Here is a 23,643-nt window from a genome sequence, read left to right as displayed (position 1 = left end):
TGATGGTCCCTCCAATCCCCCCTGCCCTCTGAGCTCTGACCTCTAACCCTCTCCCTGCCCAGCTCCCTGTCTCTCAGCTAACTTTCATTCAATTCGAAGAAAACTTTATTGTCCTGACTGAGTGACATCAGGAACAACACACACAGCAATTATACATCTGAGACTTTAACTAACTGTCTCTCCCTCTCTCTCTCAAATTTTCTCCCTCTCTAATTCTTTCATTCCCTCATTCCCGATCGCTGTTTTCCTCTCATTCAGACATAAAATCAGTCCTTCCCTCCTTCTCGTCAACTGCCCCTGTACCCTCTCTCTCTCTCTTTCTCTCACCTTCTCTCTCTCTCTCTCTCTCTCAAAAGATGTGCGAAAAAGGACAACCATATACCAGACATTAACCTCATAGTCCATTTCTGTCAGAGAGAGAGGGGGGAGAGAGAGAGAGAGAGAGAGAGAGAGGGGAGTCTTGTTCCCCAGTTTTGTGGCGCATACAAGCAGTGTGTGTATTGTGTGAGTTCATTGTGCTTTTACCTTGACGTGCCGCCGCTCGGCTGAACGCCTGACTCATGCTGTTTTGTCTGTGTTGTGTGTTTGTCTGTGTGTCTGTTTGCAGGAAGTGTCACGGCCAAGAAGACACACTTGTGTAAGTACACGTCGGTTTACAATCGCTTTATAACACGTTTATAACACACCCATGACCGTCGACGTTTGGGATTAGCCCTGTGTTGTGCCGGGTGGGGTGGAAGCACACACGCTCCCGTGTCTGATCTGCCCTCTGGTGTTGGAGGTGTGTTTTCAATTAGATTTACTCTCATCATACCTAATCTGATTCGAGACTTTCTAACTGCGTTATCAGATCAGATAAGCGCCGAAAACCGCCGAGGCCGGGAGCCCTGCAGATTGTGCTGCTCAATCTCAGTCAGGCACACGGCCCACTCCCCACCGACGAGTACACGCGTGAGAAGTCATAGTGATGCTTGGAGTAGTAATTGTAGTAGTAGTTGTAGTTGTAGTAGTAGTACTGGAAGCAATAGTAGCAGTAGTCATAGCAGAGGGGAGAGAGGAGTGGAATTCTCCCCACCGATGATTATAGTCAAATCAATCTGTGTTCTTATATAGCGCCCTTCCCAAAGGAGTTGCCACAGAGCGGTGCCCACGGGGGGTACAGGGCTGCCCCAGGGACACATGACATGACACATGAGCCTGTCCCCTGTGCGTGTGTTCTTCTGTGTTTTGTGCTTTGCGGTGTGTGAGGTGCTCTGGGGCAACTCTGGAGAAGCTCTTGCACAGTGACTGATTGACTGACTTATTGATTGGTTAGTGTGTGTGTGTATATCAGCCTGTGTGTCTCTGTATGTATCTGTGTGTGTATGTGTGTGTATGAATGTGTGTATGTATCAGTGTGTGTGTATCTGTGTGTTTGTGTGTGTGTGTGTGTGTATCTGCATGTATGTATCTTTGTGTGTATCAGTGTATGTGTGTGTGTGTGTATGAATGTGTGTATGTATCAGTGTGTGTGTATGTGTGTGTTTGTGTGTGTGTGTATGTATCTGTGTGTGTGGGTGTGTATGTATCAGGGTGTGTGTATCTGTGTATCAGCATGGGTGTGTGTGTCTGTGTGTATGTCAGTGTGTGTGTGTGTGTCAGTCAGTGTGTGTGTGTAGCTCTGTGGTTAACTATCTGAGAGAGAGAGGAAGATGAGGTTTGTGAACAGGCATTGGTGCAGGGGGCACTGTAGGGGTCCCACCTGCTATTGCCTTGCAAACTGACACTCCATCACCACCAGCAGCAGCAACACCCCTCTCTCACTGCACTGAGGGTGGGTGGGGGGGGTGGTATTGTGCAGCTGCGTCACAATGCGTACAATATGAATTACAGAGCTGGGGGCTGGGCTTCCCTCCCTGCCCATCTGTAATAGGACCGCAGTCACACACCTGTCTGCACACAACCTGCCACATGTGTGCACTGCGCCAGGCCTCCTATCTTCTACACAGGAAGGCAAACAGAACCCGCTGGGCGTGGCTCTGCGTTCAATTGTCTCTGTGCTTTGTGTTATTTTCTTTTTGTCGTCTTCTTCACTAAATGAATTACTTCTACATCAGGATAAAGACTTACCAATACAAAACAGTCCAGTCAGTGACTCTGCAGAGGTCCGGTCCAGTCAGTGACTCTGCTATAGAGTTCAGTCCAGTCAGTGGCTCTGCTATAGAGTCCAGTCCAGTCCAGTCAGGGACTCTGCTATAGAGTCCAGTCCAGTCCAGTCAGTGACTCTGCTATAGAGTCCAGTCCAGTCCAGTCCAGTCAGGGACTCTGCTATAGAGTCCAGTCCAGTCAGTGACTCTGCTATAGAGTCCAGTCCAGTCCAGTCAGTGACTCTGCTATAGAGTCCAGTCCAGTCCAGTCCAGTCAGGGACTCTGCTATAGAGTCCAGTCCAGTCAGTGACTCTGCTATAGAGTCCAGTCCACTCCAGTCAGGGACTCTGCTATAGAGTCCAGTCCAGTCCAGTCAGTGACTCTGCTATAGAGTCCAGTCCAGTCAGTGACTCTGCTATAGAGTCCAGTCCAGTCCAGTCCAGTCAGGGACTCTGCTATAGAGTCCAGTCCAGTCAGTGACTCTGCTATAGAGTCCAGTCCAGTTCAGTCCAGTCAGTGACTCTGCTATAGAGTCCAGTCCAGTCAGTGACTCTGCTATAGAGTCCAGTCCAGTCCAGTCAGTGACTCTGCTATAGATTCCAGTCCAGTTCAGTCCAGTCAGTGTCTCTGCTATAGAGTCCAGTCCAGTCAGAGACTCTGCTACAGAGTCCAGTCCAGTCCAGTCAGTGACTCTGCAATAGAGTCCAGTCCAGTCCAGTCAGTGACTCTGCTACAGAGTCCAGTCCAGTCCAGTCAGTGACTCTGCTACAGAGTCCAGTCCAGTCCAGTCAGTGACTCTGCTATAGAGTCCAGTCCAGTCCAGTCCAATCAGTGTCCAAGGACAATGGAGACAGAGGGGACAGAGTGGACAGAGGCGAAAGATAGGAAAGAGGAGATAGTGAGGACAGAGGGAACAGTGGGGAAAGAGGAGACAGCAAAGACAGAGGGGACAGTAGAGACAGTGGGGATAGTAGAGACAGCAGAGACAGAGGGGACAATGACAGAGATCTGAGACAGGAAGCTGGTGCCTGTGGCTGCTGTTCGCACTACAGAACGCTGCAGAGCGGAGGGCAGCACGAGTGCAAGCGATGTCATCACAGGGGACCTGGGAACTCTCGAACTTTTGCCACAGCGAGCGGCTCCTCCTTTCCGCTCCCCAACTCCTCCCCGTGATTGGCCGGCCCGGGTGTCAGTCGGGGGCCGGTGTGGGGCGTGGGGGCGGGGCCTGTCGCCCAGCCGTGTGGGTATGTCTTTTGTGGTGAGCGCTGAGCTGTGAGTATTTCAAGAGTGCGCTAGAAAGAGAGACGGAGAGAGAGAGAGAGAGGGAGAGAGGGAGACCAATATTTTGACTTTAAAGAGAGTGAGAGAGAGAGAGAGACAGGTGTTGAGGCTCCCCATCTCAGACTCTGTGCTGTTGGTCTTGTGGTCGTTACGGCGCGGCGCAGACTCTTGACAGCTGTGTGGTGCGAGGAGAGAGAGAGAGACAAGACAGAAAGAAAAGAAGAGGGACCATGAGCCTTGTGGGACAGCGACACAGTGCAGCAATGAGAGGTAGGCACCTGAGTTTCACACTGATCATTTGTACTTCTGTCAATACTAATCCTATTATTATTTTTTTGTCATTTAGCTGACACTCTTGTGCCCATTTATACAGCTGGGAATTTTACTGGAGCAATCTAAGTGAAGTACCTGGCTCAAGGGTACAACAGCACTGCACCACCCAGGATTTGAACCCACGTGACCTTCCAGTCATGAGTGCAGAGCCCTAACCACTACTCCACAGTGCTGCCTATGCCTATTATTATTATTATTATTATTATTATTATTATTATTATTATTATTATTATTATTATTATTATTATTATTATTATTATTATTATTATTATTATTATTATTATTATTATTATTATTATTATTATGTGTAGTAGTAATACTGGGGATTGGTACAGTAGCAGTGTTATCAGGATAAAAGTATTTGAGGTGTCCATGTATAAGGCCTAGTTAACCTGCACTGGAGTCCTCTGCACAGAGCGTATAGATCAGGGGATCAAGTCAGTCAGTCAGTCAGTCTGTCTTTCTGTCTGTCTGTCTGTCTGTCTGGTACCGCACAGGCAATGTATCTATAGAGATGTCAATCCGTGTGTCTGTGTGCAGAAGAGGCACAGCGCAAACAGCTGGAAGTTCTGTGTGTCTGTCTGTCTATCTCTTAGCACAGGCAAGCAATTGGTTAATTACCCAATCAATTAATCAATTTGCCAGTCCTCAATCAAGCGCTCAGTCAGCTTTTATTTATGATTGTTATGATTCATATTCCTATTATGATACGTTTGTTCATGGAAAGCAGTGCAGTGCAGCGTGAGAGTAAAGTGTGGGCAATTAGGCTGTTCTGAGTCTGGATTTTCTTATTTACGTATTTATTTGCAGACGCCCCCTTTTCCCCGGGGCAACGTAAGCGTTTTCACCGGAGACACGCATTTCAAGAAAACACAGAGCGGTGAGCGCGAGATGGAAAAGCAGAGCAAAGAGAATAAAACGAATGACACAGATAAAAAAAAATGATGATTGGTCAATCGTGGCAATTTACCAGTTGCAATTAAACAATTAATCCCTTTTTAGTTCTTACTTGAGGTGTCCTGGCAGGGTCAGAGCGCAGAACAGAGTTTTATTCTGTTTATTTAGTCTCAGCTCACACCCTTAGCCTGATCAGACATTTTGACTCAAAATAGGTTTAAAACAAAACAAGAAGCTCAGTGTATCAGTGTGTGAGGCTTTCCCCCCTGCTGACGTAATAGTGAAACAATAGTTGGGCACAACAAGCCATCAAGCCAGGATCTTCCCCTGGGGGTTAGTGGAGCAGAGAGGTGGTGACAGTCCTGGAAACGGTGTGGAGGCATGGCGCCCTGCCTGCCCAGGGGCCTGAACCCCTCTTGTGCCTCTAGTGACGAGTGGTGGCCAGTGGCTTCTGGCCCCGGATCGTAGCCGCCGGCCGAGTGATGGGTGGTGAACTGTGGGAGGGGGATGGGGTCACAGGTGGGCCCAAGCTGGAGCACAAGCAAGGGGAATTGGGGAACGGACCGGAAGTGGCCCAGAGAGGTACCGGGAGGGAGACACACATTGTTGCAGTGGCTTCGCATCTGAGGGCCAGATTAGCCAGCACCACCTCTTAGCCGACGTCAGCACCCCAGTTAAGAGAATGAGGTGCTGTAGTCAACATTGAGGCAGACAGACTCAGACACTCGGACACACAGACACAAAACAGACGCATGGACACACAAACAGACACACGGACAAAGAAACAGGCACAGAAAAAGACACACGGACACAGAAACAGACACATGAACAGACACACAGACATGAACACAGACAGAAACAGACATACAGACAGAGATACACAGAAACAGACATAGAGACACTGACACACGGTCACAGACATATGGTCACAAACACGGACGTGGACACAGACACATGGATACAGAAACAGACACATGGACACAGAGATAGACACAGACACAGAAATACACCCACGGGCACAGAAACAGAAACACGGATACACACGCAGTCACAGACACAAACGGACACAGACGCCGATACAGAAACACAAAGACATATGGACACAGATACACGGTCACAGGGACACAAACACACAAACACAGAAAGAGACACACAAACACATGGACACACACAGGCATGGACACAGACACTTGGACTCAAAATCATTTTTCTGGACGTTACATGTTCTATGTTTTACGCTGCTTGGCTTAGGCCCTTTATCCAAGCGCACAGCATCCAATCCCCACACGAGACACGGTCTACACACTCGCCTTGTGTGGAAATCCCATACGGCCAACTCAAATGTGCAAGTTAAAATGATACAATAAAATAAGAATAATACACAAAAATAGCGAGACTCCTCAGGACTTCACATAGGGGCCTTTATTTATACAACTTCAAAAGCAGGTTTCATTTACCTGCTGCCTATAAAACAACTTTACGTATATAAAATACTGAAAAGCTAAACAACAAAAGAACTGTTTATTTTATTTCGTTAAATACACACACCCGTTTCCTGCTTTACTCACAGTGTACTCACAGTGACCTAGTAGTCCCAGTGTAGGCAATGTGTACGTGTGTATCTTATGGCAGCCGATATGCCACGATTTAAGACACAAAGAGTTGAATTGTACCTACTGTGTTAGCTGTGTGTAATTATACTTCATGTTTACTCATTACTGATGTACAAACAGGGCTCACTTGTGCAGGGGGGGGATTTCCTTTACTTTCTGCAGTTTTTCCACATTTCCGCTGTTCTTCTGTGATTCGTTCATTGTGGAGGCTGTGCATTTTTCTTTTGGTCGCTCCACTAATTGAATCGATTTGCAAAAAAACAATGAAAGACGTCGTTGAATTAGCAAAGGTTTATTAAGGGGAGTGTGTGACTGAATGAGATTGTTTGGAATGAAGGCAGCGATGCTTTCTGGTCCTCTTTGAATCTGGAAACAACTTGCTCTTGCATCTTGTTCTGCTCTGTGTCTTTATAAATCTCTCTCAGATAGGATCAATTGTTTGGCCACCTATGCACCATAGCTTGTCAGTCACATTATTATTATTATTATTATTATTATTATTATTATTATTATTATTATTATTATGCCTGTCCTGCTATAACTTGACTCATTGTGAAAATTATATTCTATGATGGTTACAAAAGAAGCCCTTGTCTTTTCAAGTCATTTTACTCTCCTTTGATACTAAAATTGAAACCTCTAGTTTTTACTTTAGTTGCCGTTTTTCACAATTTCCAACATCTCCGAAATATCGAACAAGCTATTTTTGAGATAATTAGTTTGCTTTCTTTCGTTCCTCCCCTGCCTGCCTTTTCTTATTTTTTGTCCTCCGCCCTTCTCCTCCAACATCAATTGCGAGTCAGTCATTTATGTTGTCCGTTAGATCCGTGCGCTTGCAAACCGTGTACTTATTTCTGTATCTGTATTGCCGTTTTTTGTGAGTTAAGTAATGAACCTATGCATTATATATATATTTAAAATATTAATAACAATAAAAAGACTACATTGAAATGCAAGTCTAAACCGGCGCAACACCCCTCGCTCTTCCTCTTGCACTGTGAATTTAATTGCACGATATTTTAATTGGTTGTTCGATCGGGGTTGATTGGTATTTTTCCCTCGCGGTGCCGGGCGCTATAGTATATTATTATTATTATTATTATTATTATTATTATTATTATTATTATTATTATTATTATCAATGTAAAAACAACGTTTTTCCTTATATTAAAACATTCACCTTCATTCTAACCGGCTCCTGTTGCTGATGGCCGTATTGTTAATAATATTATGTGGCCCGTCATTTGATTTGCCTCGTTAGAAACTGATTTGTGCCAAGACTGGGATTTTATTATGAAGTTTGGATTTTTGCAAGAACGCATTTGGCAGAATTGAAAACTTCATTATCCGCTTTTTATATATGTATGTATGTATTTATTTATGTATTTATTTATGTTTGTATGTGTTGTGTGGCGTAGTACTGCGACATGTAGAATAATACAGATATTAAATATACATATACAAAATAAATAAATAAATAAATAAATAAATAAATAAGCAATTATTTTTTATAAACTATACTTTTAAAATATTTAAACTATAAACAAGTTTGATTATTTGAACTAGAAACTAAAAGCACGCCGTTAAATCGCATAGGTTGCGTGTTATAACGAACAACAGCGATGATAATAAATCTAATAATAGTAATAATACTATACATATTTAATTAAATAATAATAATGTATTCAATAATAATAATCATAATAATAAGCACAATTATATTAAGCACAACATTTTAAGTTGCAGGATTGTGATTTTGTTTTAATGTAAAGTGTTTTGTATTGTTTTCTGATAGTGAAAAGAAACCAAAAATATATATTTGTGCACAAAAATACAAAATCATATTTCTTGTTAATCAGACGATTTATTTATGTATTTATTTACTATTTTTAAACTTAAAAAAACAACAACAGTATGTTTGGATACAGAGACAGTGAGAGTGAAATGGCGCCTGTAACCCGGGATCGAATCAGAACTGTCAATCAACTATCAGTCAAACCCGATCCATTTCTGTCAATCAAACGCAGCCTTTACTGTCAATCAAACTGTCAACAACAACACACTTTCAGAGCGGGTTTCAGTTCGGTTTATTTACCGTCTGTACAAGCCCGTTAGTCTGAGTCTGGGCGCTCTGATTGATGTGCACTGAGGCCCCGGGTTTCATATTCAGGGGCCCCCGGAGCCGCGGCGCCTGAGTCAGCTCTCTGAATTACTGACAGGCGGCTCTCATCCTGCGGTCGTGTGTGTGTATGTGATTTTTTTTTTCCTTTCCTTTTCTTTTTTTAAGACGAATATCTGAAATTTGGATTAGATCTGTTGCTTCTTGATTTCTCACTGCACGGCCGTTTGCACAGGGTTGTCTGTGAGCTGCAACATGCACACATTCCTAATAATAATAAAGCAATCATAATATTCAAACGGTGACTATAACATGAATATTGCCTACAATAAGATACATGAGGCTGCACTACACACACAATCGGTAAACTCGTAGCCTGCATACACTATTTAATTGAATGGCTGCTGTTCCGTCTTTCTGTTGAAACGTTAAGTGGAATTATAACTGATTTGGAAAGATATATTATTGTTATTATTTTATTATTGTTATTATTATTATTATTATTATTATTATTATTATTATTATTATCATAATATAATATTTGGAAATTGTTTAATTTAAAATCTCGCCTATGAACCAATCAATAGAAAAACAGAAAACAAAAGGATGATGGACGTCGCCGCTTGTCACGGTGTGACGTAATGGAGATCTGAGACTTTCCCTGGCGCTGGCGGCGAAGCTTCTGGAACGGACGGTGGCCTGTGCGGTCAGTGCTGCCGAGATCAGTGCGGCCGTTCTCAGAAGCGCCGGGCGAGGGGTCGAGTGACGTCACAGCCGGAGGGGGTCTGAAATCACGGTAGCGAGCAGACGGGTTGTGCTCAGGGACTTCTTTCTCTTTCTGATGCTGTGTGTGTTTTAGCACTGGATGTTAGTGTTTGCAAAGTAATTTCAGCCACAGTGGATAAGGGTGTGTGCTAATTACTATAGTAATAATAATAATAATAATAATAATAATACATGCATAGTCCCTATTAGCCGATTGTGTCATGCATATGTCATATATTATTATTATTATTATTATTATTATTATTATTATTATTATTAGTAGTAGTAGTAGTAGTAGTAGTAGTAGTATTAAGATTATTCAAATATATTTGAAATATTTTAAAATACTAACTATAGCCCTTCTCAAAGTCTTCAGGCACTTTTGATGTCGTGTTCAATTCACAGACAGCGTTTTTTTCTTTTAAGATGAAACCCCATTATGGTTTTCAAATGACCCCCCATCCGTGCACTGCAGCCAGCCCTCCGGCGACGCTTCTTTCCTATTTTTTGTGCTTATCCTTGATGGGGGTAGGGGTGCCAGTCTTAGCATGGGACGGGGGGGGGCATTGTACAAAGTGGTGCAAAAAGCGCCCCGGGAAAACAGAAAGAGAAATCGAAACGCCGCCGGTTGTGCGAGTGTGGTTGGCGCAGCATACGTGCTTTCCGATTGCTTTGTTTGCTTATACAGTTATGCATTCATTTTCCATAGAGCTCACGATACAGACGAGAGAGAGAGAGAGAGAGAGAGAGGGGGGGGGGGTTTCTTTCCAGTCTGGAACCAGTTGAAGCCCTGGGCTGGTGTGATGAAACACCAGTTTACACCAGCTTCACCCGCTCTCCTATACAGTGGTGACGTCAGCCAGGTGATATTGTGTGCAACGCTGTATTCTTCACTTGAGCACTTTGAGACCAGATTCCACTTAGAAATAAAATGTGGTGTCTATGATAAAATACTTTTGTTGAATTTGTCTCCTCTTAAAGTGTGCGGACAGGATTTCTCTCTCTCTCTTCATGTCCGATATAAGTTTATATAGTTATGCAGCAGTGTGGGGTAGCAATCAGGGCTTTGGACTCCTGAGTGGAGGGTTGTGGGTTCAATCCCAGGTGGGGGACACTGCTGCTGTACCCCTGAGTAGGGCACTGTGCCTAGATTGCTCCAGTACAAACCCAGCTGTGGAAATGTTACTAAACACTGAAAAAGTCACTGTAGGTAAGGGCCTAATGTAATTAATAATACATTGTGTACAGTGTTTAGCTGTTTGCTTGTTTGCGTAAACAATCAGTTGCCCTAATCGACTTCCGTTCCGATGAGCTTTTTCTTTTTGAGGTTGTTTTCAGTCAGATCAGCAAGTTCCACCGCTGGGCTGCAGTGGCGTCTTGTGGCGCAGGGGCGTTTCGGAAGCCCCCTCAGCACCGCGGCGCACAGGCAGACAGAGAGAGAGTGTGTGTGAGTGTGTGTGTGAGAGAGAGATAGTGTGTGTGTGTGTGTGTGTGCGTATTCTGTTACATCACACAAACACTTTAGTGTGGATTTAAAGAGCTACACTTTATCACTAATAACAGAGCAAAGCACTGGGAGATCATGCATACTGTGTAATATTGTAGTTATAGAGCTGTTGATTTATACTGGAGTTATAGTGTAGCTATAGAGCTGTTGATTTATACTGTAGTTGTAGTGTAGTTATAAAGTTGTTGATTTATACTGTAGTTATAAAGCTATTTACATTGTAGTTATAGTATAGTTATAAAGCTCTTTATGTATACTGTAGTAATAGTGTAGTTATAAAGCTGTTGATTTATAATGTTGTAATAGTGTCGTCATAAAGTTGTTGATTTATACTGTAGTTATAGTGTAGTTATAAAGTGGTTGATGTAAACTGTAGTAATAGTGTAATGTAGTTATAAAGCTATTGTTTCATATTGTAGTTATAAAGTTGATTGATACTGTAGTTATAGTGTAGTTATTAAGCTCTTGATGTATACTGTAGTTATGGTGTAGTTGTATAGTTAATGATTTATATGGTAGTTATACTGTAGTTATAAAGCTGTTGATTTATACTGTAGTTAAAAAGTTGTTGATTTATACTTTTGTATAGTGTAGGTAAAGAGCTGTTGATTGATACTGTGGTTATAGTATAGTTATAAAACTGTTCAACCATTTTGTGTTATTACAAAGTAATTCCCTCCTTTGCAAAACAAGAAAAAAACTGCAAATCGATAACAAAGTACATATCCAACACAGCCTCGGCCTCACACAACCACACCCATGCTCTGACACACACACTCACACACTAAGAAAATCCCACTTGGTGCAGTTTCCAGGTGTTGTTGTCTGTTGTCTGTGGTGAGCTCTAATGTTCGTTCTGGTTTCTTCTGCAAACGCGGTGCAAACTGCAGCTTCATGTCTCTCTGTCTCTCTGTTTGTCTGTCTGCAAGTGTTCATTCTGTGCACAGAGAGAGAGAGAGAGAGAGAGAGGAGTTGGGGGGAGGTAAACCTCAGGATTTGCGTGTGGACGTCCTCTCAGGAAGTGCGCCGCTTTACAGTGTGTGCAAGGGCCGCAGCTGATGGTTGGAGCGTGGTGCTTTGCCATGCTGATCCTCGGGCTTGGTCCGTAGTGCCAGCGCTCTCGTTGTCTTTGTCACCATGTTCTGGATCACATTCTAGATAATTGCGCCCTGCCCGCTCACCTCAAATCCATCAAAATATTAAGAACAGGTGCTCTGTGTTTGGGTTGCATGTCTCTTATTGGCAATTACGGCCTGCCTCTGTGTCCGGGAAGCTAGCGCAGACATTAATTTGCTTGTAATTGGCCCACGATCACCCACGCTTAAAAAACTTTCACTCTTTCCCTTCCCCCCTCTCTCTGTCACTGGTTCCCCCTTCAAATACCGAAATCTTCAGATCTGTGCTGTAGTCCAGGAGTCGTCCGCTCCGGCTCATTCAGAGCTGCAGAAAGGCATCCGACTAAAACCAATGCTTTGCTGTACGTGATCAAAGACAATAATAATGATAATATATATGTGTGTGTGTATGTATTATAGTATAAAGTTCGATATTTCAATATCTCTCTGTATACAGGACAGTTTCATGGTTCCCTGCTGCTTTCACAACAGTTTCTCTTAAGCTTACTGGAAGCTTCAACTTCAACTTCAACTTCAACTGACTGACTGACTGAATGACTGACACACTGACTGACTGACTGACACACTGACTGACACACTGGCTGACACTGCAGTTTAAAATAGCATAATTTTAAAGGAAAGCCGTTCTCCACAAATGTGATTTTAATTGGGACACAGGCTTGGATTAATGACGCTTTTAAAAGCTTGACACTCCGAGACAGAGGTCTTTGCAGATAATTTCACAGCCAGTCAGGCCCACAGGGTCAACTCACTGGCACCAGTACTGCGCTGAGCTGGATTTTGCTCAGAGATAGAAGGGAAGCCCCGTCTCTCCAGCTCAGGAGACGCAGCAGGGCCGATTTGCATGCAGTGTTTACGAATCAGAAGGTGACAGACAAAGAGGGAGGGAGGGAATGGGAAGCTGAGGGAACCAGAGCCAACATCTCCCCAGTCCACCTGAACACAGAGCAGTGAGACAACTACAAAATATATACAGACGGTGACACATTAAAGGAAAAACCAACATAATGTGTCTCAGTAAGGTGTTGGGCACCACGAGCTGCCAGAACAGCTTCAATGCTCTTGGCACAGATTCTAGAGTCTCTGGACTCTACTGGAGGGATGAACACCATTCTTCCAAAAGATATTCCCTCATTTGGGGTTTTGATGATGGTGGTGGAGAGCGCTGTCTGACACGTCGCTCCAGAATCTCCCATAGGTGTTCAACTGGGTTGAGATCTGGTGACTGTGAAGGCCATAGCATATGATTCACATCAGTTTCATACTCATCACACCATTCAGTGACCCTCGTGCCCTGTGGATGGGGCATTGTCATCCTGGAAGAGACCACTCCCATCAGGAGAGAAATGTGTCACCATAGGATAAAGGTGATCACTCAGAATAACTGATTTGCAGTGACCCTTCCCTCTAAGGGGACAGGTGGACCCAAACCATGCCAGGAAAATGCCCCCCACAACATAACAGAGCCTCCGGACCCCCTCACTGTAGGGGTCCAGCAGTCAGGCCTGTCCTGTTCTCTTGGTGTCCCACACATGCACTCGCCCGCTTGTCCAGAACACGAGCCAGTTCAGCATCTTTGTGTCTGAAGCTCCTGCCATTCGTGCCTCAGTAATGACCCCTCTTTCAAAGTCACTGAGATCCTTTCCTCTTGCTGTCTTGATCCAAAATCGAGGTCAGCTGGGCCGCTCAGCATTTGTATACATGCCACAGAGCATGACAGGATGTAAATTGCTTAACTGTATCATGCAGTGCACCTGTTTGGAGGCATCTGCATTCGTTATGTTCCTCCACCCATTTATTCAGGTTTTTCCTTTAATATGTCACCCGTCTGTACACCTGATTTTAAAAACAGATCACATGACAGTTGGAACAGATCTACTGTGCACACAGGGGCGCGCGATCCCCCCGGTGCTCTGACCGCGTTCACTGTGTTACTCTGTCTGGCTGACCAGACAGTTTTGCTATGAGAGGGGTGACATTTTCAGACCTCTGCACGGAAGAGCTCTGGAAACTGTGTGTCTGAAATCGTCATTTTCAGAACCCCGTCTCTTTTGATGTGAGAGCCCACTCTGACCTTTAGATTTCACTGCCTCTTTTTGAAGTCCCGAAAATCTCAAGGAGGTGGGAAGCTTTGACGTTCAGAAACAGCAAACACTGCCATCCTGCGAACCCCTGGATTGTTTTGAAGTTTTCACACTTGTACATTTTATTTTTCTCGCACTGAAACATTGTGTCATTTACTTTTTTGTTTTTGTTATAAGTTTGGGAAGTTTTCTGGTTCGTGAAATTTGCAATAGAAGTCACAAAAGGTGTGACCCTTTCATGTGAGGGAGGTGTGAATGCTGCTTTGAAGAACACATTTGATCTGTTGTTGCTCTCTCGGTTCTTGATTTGTTTCAAGTTGACATAAGCTGTTCTGTGTCATAGATTTGGACAGGTGTGTGTGTGTGTGTGTGTGTGTGTGTGAATTTGTGAATCTGTATAGAACATTCTAAATTCTAATTCTAATTCTAATTCTAATTCTAATTTTACATATCTTTGTGATAGTGTAGCTGGAAAATGTGTAAATTGCTTTGTTGTGAAATGGCGTTGCTGTAAAATGGTTTAGTTGTGATACTGAGATAGCAGTTGTGACATCATGTAATCTGTGTGTGCGTTTGGAGGGGGCAACAAAAAACACGGGTAGAATTAATGAATGAATGATCAAATTCATGTGAAGTCGGGCACCATTTCTGATGTGCGATCGAGGAGGGGTGAACGCCGGGGGTTGAGATCTATAAAAATACACCGGAAGAAAAAGAAGCAGACACTTGCTCTCGCAGTCACCCGTCACAAAGTGCATGTTGGGTAGGGGGCGGAGTCTGCTGGGCTGGTAAACATGAAAAAATCAATACAAAGGAAAAGACAGAAAACCCTAAAGCCGGTATCACTAAAATCAGAGCGCGTTCTTTGAAGTTAAAGATAAACAAATTGCATAAGAAAATAAATGATTAGTTCTCAACCGTGGCAAGATAATCTCCCCAATAAATTGCACAGACTAGAGGAAATTCACTTATCTAAAGTGCTGAGGCTCAATCACAACGGCAGTGTGCCCACACACAGATTGACAGATACACACGCACTGTACATATATGCTGACATACAAGCACAATGACACACACGTTGCCTGGCAGCGTTTGTGGGGACTTCCCATTGATTCTCTCTATATTCTCGTATTTCTTTATATTTTTATGAAGCAAGAGATAGCGAGGCAGAGATTGAGAGAGCGAAAGACAGAGAGATAGAGGGAGAGAGATAGCAAAATCCAGAGAGATAGTGAACCAACACAATCACACACACAAACACACAGACAAACGAGACATGCACACACACACTCACACACACATAAAGACTCACACATAGGCACACAGACAAAACGACACAGATCTGCTCACTGACAGAAGAGGTTTGTGTCACTTTGTTTTAATCTTCATCTGAAAACAATCTGCAGGTTTTCCCCTGATCAGCATTTTTTCTTAGCATGTGGTTTTAGGTGAAGGAGATAGAAACAGAAGAGAGATAGGAACAAAAAGAGAGAGAGAGCGAGAGATAGAGAGCGATGATGAGGAAGAGATAGTGAGAGATATATGTACAGAGAGACCCTTATCTCGTCTTGTTACGAGTCAATTGATCGAGCGGGAGAGATGAAGGGATAGTCCTTCACTTTGATGCCTGAAAAATATATTGCAGTCAGTGTGTCAGTCAGTGTGTCAGAGTGTCAGTAGTAAGTAAGTGTGCCAGTCAGTGTGTCAGTCAGTCAGTGTGTCAGAGTGTCAGTGTGCAGTCAGTCAGTGTGCCAGTCAGTCAGTGTGTCAGAGTGTCAGTGTGTCAGTCAGTCAGTGTGCAGTAAGTCTGTCAGTCAGTGTGTCCGTCAGTCAGTCAGTGTGTCAGAGTGTCAGTGTGTCAGTCAGTGTGCAGTAAGTCAGTCAGTCAGTCAGTCAGTCAGTGTGTCAGAGTGTCAGTGTGTCAGAGTGTCAGTGTGTCAGTCAGTGTGCAGTCAGTCAGTGTGCCAGTCAGTCAGTGTGTCAGAGTGTCAGTGTGTCAGTCAGTTAGTGTGCAGTAAGTCTGTCAGTCAGTGTGTCCGTCAGTCAGTCAGTGTGTCAGAGTGTCAGTCAGTGTGCAGTCAGTCAGTGTGCCAGTCAGTGTGTCAGAGTGTCAGTGTGTCAGTCAGTCAGTGTGCAGTAAGTCTGTCAGTCAGTGTGTCTGTCAGTCAATCAGTGTGTCAGAGTGTCAGTGTGTCAGTCAGTCAGTAAGTCAGTCAGTCAGTGTGTCAGAGTGTCAGTGTGTCAGTCAGTTAGTGTGCAGTAAGTCTGTCAGTCAGTGTGTCAGTCAGTCAGTCAGTCAGTCAGTCAGTCAGAGTGTCAATGTGTCAGTGTGTCAGTCAGTCAGTCAGTCAGACAGTTAGTCAGTGTGTCAGTCAGTCAGTTAGTGTGCAGTAAGTCAGTCAGTCAGTCAGAGTGTCAGTGTGTCAGTCAGTCAGTGTGCCAGTCAGTCAGTCAGAGTGTCAGTCAGTGTGTCAGTCAGTCAGTCAGAGTGTCAGTCAGTGTGTCAGTCAGTCAGTCAGAGTGTCAGTGTGTCAGTTAGTGTGCCAGTCAGTCAGTCAGAGTATCAATGTGTCAGTCAGTGTGTCAGTCAATCAGTCAGTGTGTCAGAGTGTCAGTCAGTTAGTGTGCAGTAAGTCAGTCAGTCAGTGTGTCAGTCAGTCAGTCAGAGTGTCAGTGTGTCAGTCAGTGTGTCAGTCAGTCAGTCAGTCTGTCAGAGTGTCAGTGTGTCAGTCAGTCAGTGTGCCAGTCAGTCAGTCAGTGTGTCAGTTTTCTTTACAGTGTTCTTTACTGTACTATACTGGATTGTACAGTGCTTTACTGTTCTGGACTATACTATACTGTGCTATACTTTACTGTACTGTACTGTGCTGCACTGTGCTCTAGTACATTACTTTACTATACTGTACTGTGCTGTAGTACTTTACTATACTGTACTGTGTTGTAGTACTTTACTATACTGTACTGTGCTGTGGTACTTTACTATATTGTACTGTGTTGTAGTACTTTACTATACTGTACTGTGCTGTAGTACTTTACTATATTGTACTGTGTTGTAGTACTTTACTATACTGTACTGTGCTGTGGTACTTCACTATACTGTACTGTTTTGTAGTGTGCTGTAATACCTTACTATACTGTACTGTGCTGTAGTACTATACTGCACTGTGTTACACTGTGCTGTAGTATTTTACTGTACTGTGCTGCACTGTGGTATAGTACTTTACTATACTATACTGTACTTTGCTGTAGTACTTTACTATACTGTACTGTGCTGTAGTACTTTATTATACTGTACTGTACTGTGCTGTAGTACTTTAATACTGTGCTGTGCTGTAGCATGGTGTTAATCAGCAGCACTGTAGCACAGTCTCTGGGCCTGTGGGCGCCGGTGGCCCGGCAGTGTCTCTCAGCGGCGTGTTGGTTTGTTTGGTGCGTTTGTTTTCTCGTATTATTCTCTGCAGCGCAGAAACGATCGCCCGGCTCCCTCTGACCGAGTCTCAGTGGGGTTTGTGGTTGTGTGTCTGGGGCTGGGGTGTTAACCTTCAGGGTTTACACACTGTACAGCACAGTGCCTGACACACTCAGCCAGCTCTGCGCATCTCTCTCTCACTTCAATTCAGTTTGAGCTTTATTGGCATGACCTCTTTCTTTGGTATCGCCAAAACAAGTAAGATACAAGCGATACACAAAAACAACAAGAAAATACATATTTATAGATAATTAGGTAAATAAAAGTGAAATATATAAATGAAATAAACATTGTTAAAATAATTAAATAAATAAATAAATAAATAAATAATAATAATACTAGTAATAAAGGTTAATAATAATAAATTATATTACTGTATAATTATAACCGTATGTATTATATTTTGTTTGTGAACAAGTGTATTTTGGGAGTGTGTGTGTGTGTGTGTGAATTTGTGTATTTTGGGATAGTGTGTGTGTTTGTGAATTAGTGTATGTTGTGTGTGTGTGTGTGTGTATTTGTGAATTAGTGTGTGTGTGTGTGTGTGTTTGAGTGAATGAGTGTATTGCTGTGTGAATTACCCTTGTGGCAAAAATATATCCGTGCCTGTGTGAATCAGAGCATCATGCGTGTGTCAAAGAGCAAATGAGTGTCTCCGTGTGAATTTGTGAATGAGTTCTCTGAGAGTGTATTCATGTTGTGTCTATTCGAGGATGTGTGAAGCTGTGATTGAAGGCTGTGTGTGCGTGTGTGTGTGAATGTATCCCTGGCCATTGCGTTCATTCAGCAACGCGTGTGTCCGTCAGTGTGTGAAGTTGGCGTGTGTGTAAGGTTACCAGTGCGTGACATGGGGGTCTGTCTGTCTTCCGGCTCGGCGGTACCATGGGGGCGGGCGGCGCTGACCTCGCACCCCTCGAGGGGAGCACGTCTTGTCTGAGCGTGTAAAAATAGCCCCCGACAAAACAGCCACGCAGGGAGAACTTTCCGGCAGCCGTGTTCTGCTGATCACGCTGGAAACACGGAGACAAGAACAGGACAGGAAAAACACAGCAGACAGAGAAATAAATAGAAGATGGAGAGATAAGATTGTGGGAGTGTGGTTCCAGTCCTGACTATGTTGGGGGGGGGGTGCAGGAAGTGTGTGTGTGTGTGTGTGTGTGTGTGTGTGTGTGTGTGTGTGTGTGTGATAGAGAGATGTGTGTGATAGAGAGATGTGTGTGAGAGAGAGTGTGTGTGTGAGTGCAAAAGTGTGTTTGGGTGTGTGAGTGTGTGTTTGTGTGAGTATGTGTGTGTCACTCAGTTTGGTTTCCAACCACAAGGGAAAGGAAACTTCAGTTTTGTTACTCTTTTCTGGCCTGCAAGAGCTGACTGACGCACACACACACACACACGCACACACGCACGCACACACACACACACACACAGAGGGGAACTGGGGTCACACTAACGTCACTCAGTCAGATATGTTTTAAAAATACAAGCAGATGGATCTGTCTGTCTGTCTGTGCGCATATCTCCTGTGTTGAAGATGTGTTATATTAATTTTAATAAATTGATGGTGGTTGGGGGGTCTTCCCTGAGTGGACAAAGTTCAAAATGGGGTGCGTTGTTTTACACGCCACTGCAACTCCTTAACAACGATGCATGTGTTTCAACATCTACTTTCTACACACTTTGCCTGATTTTAATATATATTGTGGACCTTGGTTTTGCCACCAGTGCTTTGGCCCCTGCCCTGTCCGAACTCTGACCTTGCCATTGCCGTGAGACCCAGCTCCTTTTATTATTATTATTATTATTATTATTATTATTATTTTTATTTCTTGGCAGGCGCCCTTATCCAGGGCAACATAAGTGCAAACAAAGTGCAAAAATACAGAGAAGTGCAAGGCATCAATCATTACAAATTCAACTCAGCTAAAACATAGCAATTCAAAATAATACATTTTACAAATTCCAATTTACAATTTACACAAGTACAGTAAGTGAGGTCCTACATCCTGGACGGTGAAAGCTAAGTGCTGTCAAGATGTAGGGTCACAGACAAGGGCTATGGGAAAGGGAGCAAGGAGGAAAACAATCAAGAACACGAGGAGCATAATAAGCTGAAGTGCTATCTATCCTCTTGCCCCCCCCAGCACTGACAGAGTTCGCTTTCTATGGAGATCTGCCTGTCTGTGCTTTATACTCCGTGTTTGTTTTCCGCACCCCTGTGTACTGTACTGTCGGCCCGGACGCTTCTGTTTTTGAGATTGTTTTCTTCCTGTTGAATATTTGCTTTGGTCATGCTGTAGAATGAACGTTCCATTGGTGTTGAAGATTGTATCTTATTATTATTCGCGATGCTCCCACATCCTATTGGCCCATTTTCCTCAGCTGCCGAGGGGTCATAGGTTATTCCTCGCATAATGGCTGTGGTAAGGTGGCGGACGCCTGCTTCGTCTCAGCCTGCTGAGCGCCATCCCTGTGCTTCTGGGAGGCAGTGTGACAGTGTGTCAGTGTGTCTAGGTGTCTGTGCTTCTGGGAGTCAGTGTGTCAGTGTGTCAGTGTCAGTGTGTCAAGGTGTCTATTTCTGGGAGTCAGTGTGTTAGTGTGTCAGTGTATCAGTGTGTCAGTACAGCAGTGTGTCAGTGTATCACTGTGTCAGTGCTTATGCGCGTCAGTGTATCAGTGTGTCAGTGTGTCAAAGTGTCTGCTTCTGGGAGTCAGTGTGTTAGTGTGTCAGTGTATCAGTGTGTCAGTACAGCAGTGTGTCAGTGTATCACTGTGTCAGTGCTTATGGGCGTCAGTGTATCAGTGTGTCAGTGTGTCAAAGTGTCTGCTTCTGGGAGTCAGTGTGTTAGTGTGTCAGTGTATCAGTGTGTCAGTACAGCAGTGTGTCAGTGTGTCAAGGTGTCTGCTTCTGGGAGTTAGTGTGTCAGTGTGTCAGTTCAGCAGTGTGTCACTGTGTCAGTGCTTATGGGCGTCGGTGTATCAGTGTGTCAAAGTGTCTGCTTCTGGGAGTCAGTGTGTTAGTGTGTCAGTTCAGTAGTGTCTCAGTACAGCAGTGTGTCTGTCTGTCTGCCATTAGCCTGCGGCGGGGTTGGGGGGGACAGAGACATTTGATCTCGGATGGATGGAGGGAGGGGAGGGGAGGGGGGGATGGAAGGAAGGTGGGGGGGTTATTCCCGGCAGACACACCGCACATGAAAGGCTGCATTACCGGCAGCTCTCCTGTGTGAGCGAAAGAGAGAGAGAGGGAGCGAGAGAGCGAGAGAGACGGCTTGAAAGAGGGACACTCAGAGCGAGAGCCACGGACAGACCGCTTCAAACAGGGCTGAGATTACCACAGCAACCCCCTCCTCCCAGCCTCCTCACACCTTACCCATTCCTTCTCTTTCATGGGTTCTCTCTTTCTTTTGTGACAGTTGTGACTCGGCCTTTGTTCTTTTTTTAGATAGTTTTAAATAGCTTTATTCAAACACCTAACCTCTCCCTCTCTCTCTCTCATGTCAGGAACTTTCAATTACCTTTTAAGAAGATATCTCAATATTTTAAGACATTTCAATATGCATAGATACACAAAACGACAAAGGGCTTCCAAAAGATAGCCGAGTTCTAGAAGATTTAAATCGAGCAAACAGAGGGATGTTTTTTATTTTTCGGTTTGTGGTCTAACAGTGCGAGGATGTGTGGGTTGGAGCTAACGCAGGCCCAAATACACAGGGAACGTTCAGAGAGAGAGAGAAGCCTCGTTCTTCCCGATTCGCCTGTTCCAGTTCATCCCAGGGGTGCTCTGTCTGTGGGAGTTCCATGCCCGTTGAACAGGGCTGTGCTGTAACGCTCTGTGACACCAATGTTCACTACTGAGTTGAATAGGAACCACATTGTGTGTGTGTCTGTGTTAGTGTGTGTGTGTGTGTGTGTGTGTGTGTGTCTGTTCTTCTGTATAACCGTGTGGTCCCTGTCTTGGTTAATTCAGGGGAAGACCAATGCTGACCAAAATCGGACAGATTCAAAGATTCTAAACTGGTTAGATTTACCAAAAAAAAAGTCACGACAAACACACAATGTACACAAAACACACTGCACACAAAAACTAGCATATTAACGTACTATACTAAACTATACTATACTACACTATAGTCCACACAGCGCTGGCTCCAGTCTGGGCCCCTATACTATACTATACTACACCATACTCTGCTGTGCATCTCTGCTGCAATCAGAATCGGACTCAGAGATTCTGTACTCAGTTCAATACTCCCCTCTGGTGGTCACATGGATCAACTGGTGAACTTTTGTTTTCCTAAATTAAGGTGGTATGTAAGGATTATTTGTATTGATTAATTTATCTTTCTCTCTCTCATCTGTCGCTCTGTGTGTGTGTGTGTGTGTGTGTGTGTGTGTGTGTGTATGTGTGTGCAGCTCAGATTGAGGTGATTCCTTGTAAAATCTGCGGAGACAAGTCATCAGGAGTCCACTATGGGGTCATCACCTGCGAGGGATGTAAGGTAAGACAGCACAGGACGGAGAATGTGTCAGTATACAACAGAGCAGAGTACACCGACCAGCATAACACTCCCTCCCTCTCCTTCCTTCCCCTCTTCCTCCTCTCCCTCCTCTCCCTCTCGCTCTCTCAGGGTTTTTTCCGGCGCAGCCAGCAGTCCAGTGTGTTGTACTCCTGCTCCCGGCAGAAGAACTGCCAAATCGACCGTACCAGCCGGAACCGCTGCCAGCACTGCCGGCTACAGAAGTGCGTCGCCCAGGGGATGAGCAGAGACGGTGAGAGAGGGAGAGAGGGGTGGGATGGGGGTGGTATAGAGAGGGAGAGAGAGTTAAATACATTACCTGTGTGAGGGTATATATATTTCTTACCCATATTGAACCAACAGGACTGACCGTAAATGAAGGAACTGATTAATTAATTAACGACCTATAAATTAACAGCAATCAACCTGTTTCCTCAGCCGTGAAGTTCGGTCGCATGTCGAAGCGCCAGAGAGACACTCTGTTCGCTGAGGTGGAGCGGCACAGGCAGCAGCAAAAGCTCCAGCACAGCCCCGGGGAGGCCGAAGTGGCCGTACCCTTCCCTAGCAAGGAGCTCCGGGATGGGCAGCCCCGGCTAGATGAGCCCCCAGCCTCGGCCTACCCCTTCAACGGAGCCGGGGACTCCAACGGCCCGGCCTACCCGTCCGAGGGGCTCACGTGCCAGGCCTGCTCCCCGGGCGAGTCCCAGGCTCCCATGTCCACGGGCCCGGCCTACAAGGGCCTCCCCGGATCCCCGGTCTCGAGTCTGCAGGGCCGGGGGGAGGGCAGGAGTCGGCTGGAGGGGAAAGGTAATTGAAGGGCACAGTTAAACAAGAAGTGTCTCTCTCTCTCTGTCTGTCACTCTCTCACTCTCTCCTTTCTCCCTCTCTTTCTCCTGCAGGGGAGCGCGTGGGGGGCCCGGATCCTCCAGAGCAGTCGGAGCTGGGGGGCCGTGGGGGAAGGGGTGGCCCAGCGGCCTTCATCAGCACAGTGGACTTCTACAGCAACCTGCTGTCAGGACTGGAGCCCCCGTCCTCATCCCAGCTGCAGACAGGTACTGTGACACGGACACACACACACACACACAGACACAATGCTCACAGGGAGGCGAGTCAGTGTCAGTGTGTGTTAATGTGTTGTGTTGTTGTGCAGAGGAGCTGTGTGCAGGGGTGGTACGCGCTCACAGGGAGACGAGTCAGTGTCAGTGTGTGTTAATGTGTTGTGTTGTTGTGCAGAGGAGCTGTGTGCAGGGGTGGTACGCGCTCACAGGGAGACGAGTCAGTGTCAGTGTGTGTTAATGTGTTGTGTTGTTGTGCAGAGGAGCTGTGTGCAGGGGTGGTACGCGCTCACAGGGAGACGAGTCAGTGCCGTATGGAGGCAGTCCCGTCGCTGTACTGGAAACTGTTCAGCAGAGAGGAGATCAGCGCCTTCCAGAGCAAGGTACCCCTGAATACTGAGACACTGTGAGACTGTACCCCTGAACACTGTGACACTGAGAGACTGTACCCCTGAACACTGTGACACTGAGAGACTGTACCCCTGAACACTGTGACACTGAGAGACTGTACCCCTGAACACTGTGACACTGAGACTGTACCCCTGAACACTGTGACACTGAGAGACTGTACCCCTAAACACTGTGACACTGAACACTTTGAGACTGTACCCCTGAACACTGTGACACAGAGAGACTGTACCTCAGAACACTGTGACACTGAGAGACTGTACCCCTGAACACTGTGACACTGAGAGACTGTACCCCTGAACACTGTGACACTGAGAGACTGTACCCCTGAACACTGT

The 23,643-nt window shown here is 45.1% G+C and overlaps 1 protein-coding gene across 1 annotated transcript in view; it reads left to right on the top strand.

The window, feature by feature from the left end:
* The window catches only part of rorc (RAR-related orphan receptor C), a 34,154-nt gene that overhangs the window by 5,436 nt on the left and 5,075 nt on the right, over nt 1-23,643 (top strand). The window contains exons 2-7 of the mRNA XM_066721126.1: nt 608-637; nt 21,739-21,824; nt 21,954-22,095; nt 22,281-22,649; nt 22,742-22,894; nt 23,159-23,280. Coding sequence (XP_066577223.1) covers nt 608-637; nt 21,739-21,824; nt 21,954-22,095; nt 22,281-22,649; nt 22,742-22,894; nt 23,159-23,280 — 902 coding nt within the window. The remainder of the gene's footprint in view (nt 1-607; nt 638-21,738; nt 21,825-21,953; nt 22,096-22,280; nt 22,650-22,741; nt 22,895-23,158; nt 23,281-23,643) is intronic.

The sequence above is a fragment of the Amia ocellicauda genome, chromosome 14 (assembly GCF_036373705.1).
Source record: "Amia ocellicauda isolate fAmiCal2 chromosome 14, fAmiCal2.hap1, whole genome shotgun sequence".
Classification (NCBI taxonomy): domain Eukaryota; kingdom Metazoa; phylum Chordata; class Actinopteri; order Amiiformes; family Amiidae; genus Amia; species Amia ocellicauda.
Note: the sequence above shows the minus strand (reverse complement) of the source record. Positions and strands in the feature narration are given on the sequence as shown.